This window comes from Anabrus simplex, chromosome 1, assembly GCF_040414725.1.
Source record: "Anabrus simplex isolate iqAnaSimp1 chromosome 1, ASM4041472v1, whole genome shotgun sequence".
NCBI lineage: Eukaryota > Metazoa > Arthropoda > Insecta > Orthoptera > Tettigoniidae > Anabrus > Anabrus simplex.
This window is the reverse complement of record NC_090265.1, coordinates 1,271,197,272-1,271,210,194: the sequence shown is the minus strand read 5'-3', so window position 1 is coordinate 1,271,210,194 and position 12,923 is coordinate 1,271,197,272. Positions and strand designations below refer to the sequence as shown.

General features: G+C 38.1%; 1 protein-coding gene across 1 annotated transcript in view; it reads left to right on the top strand.

Annotated features, from left to right (window-relative positions):
* The window catches only part of LOC136858689 (A disintegrin and metalloproteinase with thrombospondin motifs 12), a 477,582-nt gene that overhangs the window by 434,931 nt on the left and 29,728 nt on the right, over positions 1–12,923 (top strand). Inside the window, exons 18-19 of the mRNA XM_068225727.1 lie at positions 6,745–6,885; positions 11,098–11,216. Of these exons, the coding sequence (XP_068081828.1) occupies positions 6,745–6,885; positions 11,098–11,216 (260 nt within the window). The remainder of the gene's footprint in view (positions 1–6,744; positions 6,886–11,097; positions 11,217–12,923) is intronic.

The window sequence follows — 12,923 nt, the reverse complement described above, 5'->3', positions numbered from 1 at the left end:
CATAGAAAGAATTCAAACCCCCTGATCAGTCCTCCCCCTACCCCCATCTAAGTGTATTTTACGAACACAGAAATACATGTTCCTTGTTTTTAAAGGAGATTCCAAATATCAATTTTCACGACTGTAACATTTTTAGTTTTTAATATATGAGTATGCTCATAAAAAATAATTCAACTATTTTTCACTACTTTTCACCCCTTGTTAAGTGCACTCTCCGAAAGCAAAAAGGTACAGGTTCCTGTATTTTTAAAGGACTTTCCAAATACAAGAGTTTCTTGTCTCTAGCATGTTAAGTTTTTGACAAATAATGTAAAATGTAATGGAGTATGGCTTTTAGTGCCGGGAGATCCCAGGACGTGCTCGGCTTGCCAGGTGCAGGTCTTTTGATTTGGCACCCGTAGGCGACCTGCGCGTCGTGATGAGGATGACCTGATGATGAAGACAACACATACACCCAGCCCCCGTGCCAGGGAAATTAACCAATGACGGTTAAAATTCCCGACACTGCAGGGAATCGAACCCGGGATCCCTGTGACCAAAGGCCAGCACGCTAAACATTTATCCATGGAGCCGGACGACATATAATATAGATATACCGGTACTCATTTTAAAAATTCACCCACTGTTCCAATACTTTTCAGCCCCTGATACCATTTTTCAGGCCTGTATGCCTTCAGTTTTTGAGATAAAGTATCCTCATAAACGTATTTCAACTCTTTATTTACTTATATTCAACCCAACACCCCTTACGTCGATTTTACAAAAAAAATGGCGTATTTCTTTTTTAAGGGAGATTCCATATACTAATTTTTACGTCTGTAACATCTTTAGTTTCTGAGATATAATTATACCCATAAAAGTAATTTTTCATTTCCTTTTACCATGGTTAAAACTGCCGACCCTGACGGGAATCGAACCCGGGACCCCTGTGACCAACGACCAGCACGCTAACCATGGAGCCATGGAGCCGGACAACAATTTTCACTTTTTGAGATATAGGTATCCTCACACAAAGAATTCAACTAATTTTTCAATTCATTCACCCCTTAAGTGGATTTTCCATATGTAAAGAACACGTAATCCTATACTTTGAAAGAAGATTCCAAATACAAATGTTCAGTTTTTGAGATATAAGTATCCTCATAAAAAGAATTCAACTTTTTTTCACCCCAGCCCTTTAAGTTGATTCCCCCCTCCTCCCTCCAAAAATGCGTGTTACTTTATTTTTTAAGGTGATTCCAAGTAAAAATGTTCACGTGTGTAACTTTAAGTTTTTGAGATATAAGTTTCTCCATAAAAAGAATTAAATTTTTCACTTCCTTTCATCTTTCCCCTTAAGTGAATTTTCCGAAAAACTAAAAACTTGTTTTTTGTTTAGAAAGGAGCTTCCAAATGATAATTATTACGAATCTAACATCTTCAGTTTTAAGAATATGTATCCTCATAAATAGGAATTAAACTCCTTTTTCACCACCCCCGATCCAAGTTGATTCCCCCCCCTCCAATGCGTGTTTCTTTATTTTTAAACACGCCTGTAACATATTTAGTTTTTGAGATATAAGTATCCTCATACAAAATATTCAACTATTTTTTTCAATTAATTCACCTCCCTTAAGTGAATATTTCAAACACAAAAGATTACGTGTTTCTTTAGTTTGAAAGAAAATTCCAAATGCAAATTTTCACGTTTGTAACATCTTCAGTTTTTGAGATATAAGTATCCTCATGTAAAGAATTCAACTCCTTTATGACTCCACCCCCTCCCGTTAAGTTGGTTTTCCCCCAGCCAAGATATGCGTGTTTCTTTATTTTTAAAGGAGATTCCAAATTCCTATTTCCACGTCCGTAAACTTCTGTTTTGAGATATAAGTTTCTCCAGAAAAAGTATTCATTTTTTTTATTTCCTTTCACACGCCCCACTCAAGTGAATTTTCAAAAAACAAACGGTACTCGTTTCTTTAAAAGAGCTTCCAAATACCAATTATCACTTCTGTAACATCTTCAGTTTTTGAGATATATGTAACCTCGTAAAAGGAACTCATCTCCGTTTTCATCCCACCTCTACCAATTTGATTGCCCCCCGCAAATGCGGTGTTTCCTTATTTTTAAAGCAGATTCCAAATACCAGTTTTCACGTTTTAAACATCTTTATATTTTTGGTATGTATATATACATTCTCATATAAATAATTCAACTAATTTTTCAATCCTTTTACCCCCCCCTCCCGTTAAGGGTCTTTTCCGAAAACCAAAGAATACGTGTTTCCTTATTTTTAAAGGAGATTCCAAATACCTATTTTCACGTCTGCAACAGGTTAAGTTCTTGAGATATGGTGTAGATACGCCAATTTTAAAAAATTCAGCCACTTTTTCAGTTCCCCTTAAGTGGATTTTCCGAAAAATATATTTATGTTTCTTTAATTTTACAGGAAATTCCAAATACCAGTTTTCAAATCTGTAATATGTTACGTGTGTGAGATAATTTGCAGATATAGACTTTTTTAAATTCAAAAAATACGTGTTTCTTTATTTTCAAAGAAGATTCCAAATTGCAATTTTTATGTGTGTAACATTTTCAGTTTTTGAGATACAAGTCTCCTCATAAAAGGTGTTCAACCACTTTTCCCCCATTTTCACCCCCACCCCTTAATGGGATTTTCCGAAAAGAAAAAAATACGTATTTCTTTATTTTTAAAGAAGTTTCTAAATACCAATTTTTACATCTGTAAACTTTTAAAGTTTTAGATATAGATACACTCATTTTAAAATGTCACCCCCATTTTCACCCCCTTAGCGACAGAATATCCAAAAATCCTCTCTTAGTGAGCACCTACATTGTAATATGAATGTATCCCCAAAATTTCATTTCTTTATGTCCAGTAGTTTTGGCTCGGCGATGATGAATCAGTCAGTCAGTCAGTCAGTCAGTCAGTCAGTCAGTCAGTCAGTCAGTCAGTCAGTCAGTCAGGACAAGTTATTTTATATACATAGACTCTCTTTCGCTCGTTGGGGGCTCCGCCCCCAAACCCCCAATTCCTCTACACTACAAGTGGTCACATGGAAAATTACTGTGACGAACCAGTACTTCGCTACGAAAAACGGATTCCACCAGACGGCCCATATATTCGCGTACATATTTGGTCCTCTGATATTTTTTCGTACCGTACATTCACGATTTATAGAAAAGATCGTGTTAAACGTTTCGACGTGCAGAAAATTACATACGATTCTCACAAGATAAGAAATTATTTTCCTAACGTAACGGGGAGCTATAGTCTTGAAACTTGGTAGGTTTATCGTGGCTGAAACGCTCTACTGTATATTTCCGTTATTTGATGTTGATTTCGTATCTGCATCGAATTCATCGTGGATTGGTTTAGAACCTGGATTAGGAGTACAGTCTTTACATATTACCTTGGTTTTTCCACTTTTACAGGGTGCTAGAATCATCCATTTTGCTCACATGTGACCCACGAACGTTGCAATGAGCCTGCCAAATTTCATGACTCTATCCGTCTTATAAGTGTGTAAAACAGTAAAATTAATTACGGAAAATATAAAAAATTGACGTTAAATATGAAAAATGCAGCTCTATCCAAGGCATAAGGGAGCAAGGTACGACTAAAATTCCCGGGACCGAAGTTGTAGATTTCTTCATGATGGGATCCGAACGTCTTGTCCATTTGGCGGTACGACTTACAGTTTAGCCATTAAAATCCCCGAAACATTAGTTAGCACCATAATGAAAATTGCTTCCAGATTTCGATATTTTCTGGAGATAAAAACGACTTTTTCGAATTTCTCCGTAGGTTGCAGGCTAGAGTTGTAACTGCGAAAAATTTTAATTTTCTGGCGCACTGCAACATATCGTCCAAAATTTAGTTTAAAGGAAGGGAAGTAAAAATAACAAAAAAATCAACATTTTGAACTTTTCCACAATACAGCCTAATAGCTACCATACTGTCAAGTTTCTAGGTCATACCGAAGTGGGTAAACATTTGTCAGCCAGTGAACCAAACGGTTTTATAACAACATACTTTAAAGTCCGTTTTATCCATGGCCCAAATAAATCAGGAAAATAAGAATGGCATTACTCTTACGAAGAAGTAACGTCCTCCTACGATAATATTGCCAAATTCAAGTTTCTAGCTCATCTGGAAGGGTCTAACCCGAAATTTGTGTCCGATATTTTGATTCGGTGGGGGAGGGGCTAAATATGAAAAAAGTTGACCTTTTTAGAATTCTTCCTTGGGTTACAGCCTAATAGGTATCGGATTGCCGGCTGGAAGGGTCTAACACGAAATTTGAGTCCGATAATTTGATAGAGCGTGGGGGACTAAATTTGAATAATTTGAACTTCCGGGAATGTTTCCTTGGGTGACAGCCTAATAGGTATCAGATTGCCGGCTGGAAGGGTCTACGAAATTTGAGTCCGATAATTTAATTGGGTGGAAGGGTGTAACACGAAATTTGAGTCCGATATTTTGATTCGGTGAGGGGCTAAATATGAAAAATTTGAACTTTTTGGAATTTTCCCTTGTGTTACAACCTAATAGACATCAGATTGCCGAATTTCAAGTTCCTAGCTCATCTGGAAGGGGGTCTAACACGAAATTTCAGTCCGATATTTTGATTCGGTGGGGGTTGTAAATAAGAAAAATTTGACTTTTTTGGAATTTTCCCTTGGGTTACAGCCTAATAGGTATCAGATTGCCGGCTGGAAGGGTCTAATTTGAACTTTCCTGAGTCTGTCCTTGGGTTACAGCCTAATAGGTATCAGATTGCCGGCTGAAAGAGTCTACAAAATTTGAGTCCGATAATTTAATTGGGCGGAAGGGTGTAACACAAAATTTGAGTCCGATATTTTGATCGGTTGGGGGCTAAATATGAAAAATTTGAACTCTTGGAATTTTTCCTTGGGTTATAGAATAATAGCTATCAGATTGCCGAGTTCCAAGTTTCTAGCTCGTCTGGAACGGAAGGTTCTAACCCGAAATTTGAGTCCGATATTCAGTTTCGGTGGGGGGCTAAATATGAAAAATTTGATTTTTTTTTTTTAATTTTCCCTTGGGTTACAGCCTAATAGGTATCAGATTGCCGGCTGGAAGGGACTAACACGAAATTTGAGTCCGATAATTTGATACGGGGGGCTATATAATGAAAACTTTGAACTTTTTGGAATTTTCCCTTGAGTTACAGCCCAATATCTATCAGATTGCTGAATGTTAAGTTCCTAGCTCATCTGAAAGGGTCTAACACAAAATTTCAGTCCGATTGGGCAGAAGGGGGGCTAAATAGGAAAAATGTGACCTTTTTGGAATTTTTCCTTGGGTTACATCCTAATAGGTATCAGATTGCCGGTTGGAAGGTTCTAACACGAAATTTCAGTCCGATAATTTGATTGAGCGGGGGAGGGCTAATTATGAAAAATTTGTACTTTCCGGAATATTTCCTTGGGATACAGCCTAATAGGTATCAGACTGCCAGCTGGAAGGGTCTAACTTGAACTTTCCTGAATTTTTCCTTGAGTTACAGCCTAATAGGTACCAGATTGCCGGCTGGAAGGGTCTATGAAATTTGAGTTCGATAATTTAATTGGGCAGAAGGGCGTAACACGAAATTTGAGTACGATATTTTGAATCGGTGGGGAGGGGGGGCTAATATAAAAAAATTGAACTTTTTGGAATTTTTCCTTGGGTTATAGAATAATAGCTATCGGATTGCCGAATTCCAAGTTTCTAGCTTGTCTGGAACGGAAGGGTCTAACCCGAAATTTGACTCCGATATTTTGATTCGGTGGAGGGCTAAATAGGAAAAATTTGAACTTTTTGGAATTTTTCCTTGGGTTACAGCCTAATAGCTGACAGACTGCCGAATTTCAAGTTCGTAACACATCTGGAAGGGTCTAACACGAAATTTCAGTCCGATATTTTGATTGGGCAGAAGGGGGGCTAAATATGAAAAATTTCACCTTTTTGGAATTTTTCTTTGGGTTGCAGCTTAATAGCTATCAGAATGCTGAATTTCAAGTTCCTAGCTCACCTGGAAAGGGGAAAATATTAATGTCAGTCAGTCAGTCAGTCAGTCAGTCAGTCAGTCAGTCAGTCAGTCAGCCTTGTGGCTTTATATATATAAGATGTATATTGTTGCAAAACTTATTGTACTTACTTGAAATCCAAAATTTATAACAACATACTTTAAAGTCCGTTTTGTCCATGGCCCAAATAAATCAGAAAAATAAGAATGGCATTACTAGTACGAAGAAGTAACGTCCTCCAACGATAACCCCTGATGTGCCATCACCTTTGATGACTTTAATGAACGAAAGGCATTATCTGGTGTTAAAAATTACCAGTTTCCACTTTCTATTAATTTATCTGTATTATACAAAAACCTCGCTGAGAATATTGGCCAGCAATGACTAGATAACAGATTGATCTACGACTGGCTTTGAAATAGAGGAAGAATGACAACGACAAAGTAAAATAAACAAAATCATTAACTGAATCTGTATTATAAATGATCTAAATTGCATGACTCAGCTTCTCCCAGAATGAAAGGCCGTTTCGTTACAATCTTCTGGTAAATCTAATTGTGGTGACTGAATACCCCTTCACTTATCACTGGTAAATTGATAAATGATTAATTATGAAAGCATGTGCACAATGTATATTTGTGTTTTCTCCGTAGACATAAATTTTCTTGTTTATGAAGGGAAAGTCATAAGTAATTTTCTCTCTTTCAGACATTATTCACTGGGTCGAATAATCCTGGTGTTAAATACAGCTTCTTTGAGCGCACTGCCAATGCGTCTTACCACCCAGTCTACGAGTGGGAGTTCATTGAATGGGGCCCTTGTTCTGCCAAGTGTGCAGGTGGAACACAAGTAAGTATTTAAAAAAGAAGGAAGATTTAACTAAAATATTTTTCTTACAATATGCACAGAAGCAAGAGTATATTCTTCAGAAATGTAGATTTTAACTACACTTTAGACGAGTTAATTCAGGTATTTCAATAGGGATACGCTGTCTACCGTCAGGCACAAGAGTCTTGGTTCCCCTCTCATAATGAACTAATGGCCATCTCGTTACCCTGTAGACTTCATCTCAGTTCTCGTCTGTAGCGGGGATATACCCGGACTTCACTCCATTATTCCCATTATTATGATTCTCGTAACATCTTCTTCTTCTTTTTTTCTTCAGCATGATTAATCCCACTTATGTGGGGTCGCTAATGCGCATATTCGTCCCCCACCTTGCTCTGTCCTGAACCATTTCCCCCGCTGTTTCATGCTTTCTTTTGTCTTCTGCCTTCCTCATAGCTGAAATTGAAAATTACGAGCTGCATTGCATTACTGATGTTCATAGTATGTGTTTATCAGGCGCTAATGAAGAAATATTGGCAATCCCTTGAAAAATGTTGTTTACTGATGGGTAACAGAACGTAACTTAGTAAAAGGCGCGTGGATGTGCCAAATAATTCAGTAGTGGAGGAATTCTTAGCTAGACAGACTCATGTTTTCATTCGACATCTCATTTCGTTACATGTTTTCTGTAGTTCAAAGTGAGCAGGAATTGTTGGAATGGACGTGTCCAGGATTGGTCAGTGTCTTATGACGTACACTTTCAACGCGCCGGGAGATAGTTTGTTAGACCAATTTGTTTCACGGCGTTTACAGTAATGCACTGAGCTATTTGTGCTTTCGCAAGAGTAAGGTAAATAATTGTAATAAATTATAGGTGCTGGTGATAATAATGTATTACACACACAAAATAACTGAGTAGTGAAATTATTACAATCTGTTGATAGATACGAGAACTTCAGAAAACAACTTTGCAGAATCTTTCTCAGCAGATTTTTGTGTGGTATTTATTTGAAGTACGTTTTTGTTTCTTCGCTATTTTTTATTTCTACACGATCTGCAACTAACAGCCTATAAGGCTTTCTCTTGGAATGACTGTCAATTTAGTGACAACTCCTCCCACTTCCCGGTTTGTTAGTATGTTTTCAATTAATGTTCAACTTTTATCATCCCAACTGTATCTGGTAATCGTACGAGAGTCATTCTTCTTAAGCCAAGTGTTGCCTACTACCAGGGTATTTCTGATGTGGAAATCCGAGGGGTGATGTAGTCTATTAGATGATTACCTAGATTTCTGTCACCCAAACAAATTAGGACCTCATGCGGATTCATAAGGAAACCTATGTGATCCAACCTGTGCACTTAAAGTTCCCATTATGATAAGATGTTTCACTAAGTTACTGAGGATGTATGCCTTTCCTTATTTCAAGCATCCTATTTGTGGAGCACAAACTTGGATCGCACACTATTTCTTCCAATTAAAAATTGCTTATAATTTGATTATTCTGCCACTCCCAAATTCAGTCTAACAGGCGTTAATAACTTATGGAGTATGAAATCCATCCAGTTTTTGTGTTCTAATTAATTTCCAGACCAGTATACATTGTGGTATAATCGGAGCTCCGTTATTCAAGTTTTCATTTCGTTTAGATTCACTCATTCCCATAATGAGCATGTTCCTTCTTTCCATTAGACCAAACTGTCCTTCAGTTTTGTTTCTGAGTTTTAGAATATTAAAATTCCCAATCCTGATGCAAGGCTTTGTTTTGGTTTTATGAGTTAATGTAACTTTAGGTGGTAAGCCGTTGTTCGCACCTAACTGATATCGTAGTCTTTAATTCTCTATTCCAAAGCTGGTTTTAATCTTGAAAACACAATGCCCCTTCCATTGGCCAGCTGCGCTTAACGCGACCTCGCCAGAGCCCCGTCCGGCTCCTTGGCTGAATGGTCAGGCATTCGATTCAGAGGGCCTTGGGTTCGATTCCCGATTGGGACAGGGGTTTTAATCTTGAATGGTTACTTTTGTCGGCAAGGGGACTGGGTTTTTGTGCTATTCCAAAAATGCCTGCAACTCATACACCACACAGAATGCACAGCACCACAATTATGCGCAGTTTCCCATAGACAGCAGATGCCGCCCAGCCTCGGCGGAGGGTCTGCTGCAATAGGCTAGCAATTATATAACCAGATCTCCGTTAACCGTCACAGATTTCCTGCAAGGCCTTCACTGCTACCGTAGTGTGGTCTCCGGGCACCTGAAGTCCCCGTTGTGCTTCTCCCTCCTCCCCCTACATATAATCCCTTGCTTCGTGAAGTTGTTAATCTCCAATGACGTGGACGAGGGGTTGGACTTACGGAACGTTTAACTAATAATATAACTTCAAATAACTTATACCAACATACAGGCAAACAGCCACATGGAACTGAATTATGGAAAACTGTGGAATAGTGTGAAGCTCCTGACCTCAATTTGAAGAAAGAATATACGATGTTAAACAAAGTATTTCTATATTTAATAGTGACAAGTAGCAGAGGACAGGTTCCAACTGACATGTTAGTAAAACGACATAAACAAAATTGTATTCATTTTAGCCTCAGAAATATACACACCACTTAAAACTAAGCTAAATATCGTATATATGTTACGCATTTTGCATTATGAATCGCTGTTACTTGTCACAGCGCTGAATTTATAATGACCATCTTCATTATTAGCTACCCGATACCCGATAGTCACGACAGCAAGTGGCGAAGAGCCGTTAACGCCCCTGAGATACAAGAATCTTCAGTTTTATGCTGATTTCCGTGGTTTGACATTAACTTGCATTAAGGCAAATGCCACAACAAATCCTTGTATAGCCCACGGCTCCGACACCCTCACTTCCTCAACACCTCCGTTCACCTCTAGAAATATCCTAGCTCCTAAGAGAGTTGAACTACCGTACCCTTGGAGGGTATGGAATGAAAGCTTGCTAAACATAATAATTATTTGAACTGAGCAGGGTAGCTTCGGCTAACAGTGGCCGTGGCTTTACCGTGGCTTTACAGATCTCCAATCGGAAGGCGGTGAGCTTGCCCTTCGTCGGCTGCCCTTAAAAATGGTTTCTTGTGGTTTTCCATTCTCTCCACTAAGGTAAATGCCGAGACAGTTCATTTTATGGGTCACGGCCGCTCCCCTGTAACCTTCTCCGGACCCAAAATCACCGCAACACATCTGTTCTGAGAGAGGACGTCACCCTCTACAGTAAAAGGTCCGCCTTGCCCCATCAAGGTACGGAATTAAATCATTTTAGTAGTAATAGAGTTATTTGAGGCAGATTTCTTAGCTGAATAACCCTGTATATTCAAAACTGGCGGCATCCTTCATTTTATCGCGTTGACATTTACAAAATCGCGTATTACTTTTCCTCGGGAAACTGAATGATAAAAGCTCAAGACAATAGTGGTTGAATAGAAACATCTGATCCAGCAGACTTCTTGTTACAGGTAAATTACAAACAATCATAGAGATAAAATACAGAACAAGAGACGTTTTATGAAGTATTAGGCTAAATATTGTAAGTGAATGTTTTTAACCTTTTATTGGATTTTCTAAAGTCTAGTACAATCAATCCATTAAACCTTGCCACTTATAATCGCGAGCCCTCTCTATTCGTGTCACCCTTGTCTTCTTCCTTTGGGTGCACCTGCTCTGCAGCCGTGGATATTTTGGTTAGTTTTACTGTACCTGTTATTTACAAGTGATAATGTTGTTCCTGTTGTTTAGAAGTGATATTATTATTAAAAATAGGCCTGCGAGCCACGCATATATTTCTGTGGATATTTCTTTCTTACGCAAATAATGGTTTTAAATGGAAAAAGAACTTCTCAACCAGCTTGAGGAGTCTAGTTCTGGCAACAGTTACTCGTTTTCTGGATCGTGCAGTGATTCTGATCCATAATATATAGTTTCACATTCTAGTGGGAGTAACAGTAAAAGTGGAGGCGAATATGGTCTGCGTAAGAACCGGATTAATTCCATCCTCCCAACAGTTAAATGTCTTTGCATCACAGCTGATGCATAGGCCTAAGGCCAGGTGAAATATCTGTTAGCATATTCTTATGAAAATTAGCTACGTGCATCACATTCAGGCACGCAACTGGTTAACGTTCATTAAAATAAACATGATAAGGACATAAAATGTATGAAAATTTGCTGATAGTCAAAGTTTTATGACCAACGTTATCTTGTTGCAGACCAGTAAACCATCTTGTGTGGAGGCTCAACATGGACATGTTAGCGACAGTTTCTGTAATAATGAAACTAAACCTGAACCTATGACCAGACAGTGTAACATGCATGAATGCAAATTCAAGTAAGTATCCCATTGAATATATTCTAAATTCTCAATAATTTACAATAGAGTCTCTAATTGTATAATAAGAGCTTATACTGGTTATCTGTAAGATATAATATTGCTTACGTCAAACATCACGAACCCTACAATTTGAGAGCAAGGATTTGTAACTACAGGACCCCAGCCGAAACTGGCATTGCCTGCACACCTGTGCTAGGCTATTGTTTTCCATATTTTATTGTAAACCTCCCTCTGTCAATTCGTGTTCTCTAACGATCGCTACGTGGTTTATTTTTTTCAAATATTGTACATAACGAGCAATGATCGAATTACTGGAAGATGCTAGAAACCCAGGACGCTGGTTTCTTTCCATTAAACTTCCGAAATGGCATGATGTGACTAACTTCAGCTCACCTTCATTAGTTTTCAGAGGTCTATGAATTTTGCTACATGACCTCTCCAAATGCAGGCGAACGTTTTAGAACTTCTTCCTTGATCATGTAATTAAATCTAGCTCAATAAATTCAAATCAGCCTATTGCTCATCCACATTAGTCCGCCTGCTATTTTCTAAAAAGTGATCATTACATATCTGTTTCCTCCTTTATTCCTCCAGTGAATCCCCATTAGCCCACCTGCTATTTCCTAAAAAGGGATCATTACATATCTGTTTTCTCCTTTATTCCTCCAGTGAATCCCCATTATCCTGGCTGCTAATTTCTTGAAACTGATCATTACTTTTCATTTTCCCTTAAGAATAGCGGTACGTTTTATCTGTTTGGCACTCACGTATCCTTGGATACTGTGTAATATACGTTTGAAGAAATTCTGTATAATTCTTTCATTATCTCTTCAGTACGTCATGAATATAAATGTAGGGAAGTTGCTCGTGATATTTTCTAGAAATCACGTACTGAACTGAACATGTGGCGTAAAATCTATATGTATTACGTCATAGTCTTAGGAGGAAGTTTGAGGTAAGGCGTTACAAGTTATCCACGGTTGAAGTAATCTGAAATGGAACAAACTACACAATCGAGCTTGTAATTAGGTTACTGAAAGCAGTAAAACGCTGATGAAATTAGGCGCTGTCCATGGATGCAGGAAAAGGCTGGGGTTGATTGATACCTACTTGCTATCCCGAAGATTTTCAAGGTCCTACACTCTTGCCCCTTAGGAATTTCACACAATCAAGCTTTGTCAATGATTTATATTAAAAATGAACCTCTTCAGCAAAACGCTGAAACAATGTTATATTGTTGTCGTGTGAAACCTCAACACACTGTGATTCATTTTGCGGATGAACATGAGTGAGTACCAGTCTATTAATTCTTGACCATTATCTTTGCTACAGATGTTGTCTTATAAACCAGTTTAGACTGGATATAACATTTTGCACTTGAATGGCATTCACGGTTTTTCAAGTTGCGACTGACTTCAACGTGTTTACTGCATCCTACACCTACTCTAATCTGTTTATCATATTTATATCATGGCATCGTCTTTGTATTTTTACCTCTTACACTAATCATTCTATTCTGGTCTCAACGACTTGACCAACATCTCATCACTTGCGATCCGATGTACCCCTCTCAACTTCATATGTGATACCATATTTCAAACGTTATTTTATTTATGGTTCTACTTAATGTCCATGTTTCTATACAGTGCAACGCTCCACCGTAAAGTCTTCAGAAAAATATTCCAAATGGCCTCACTGATGACT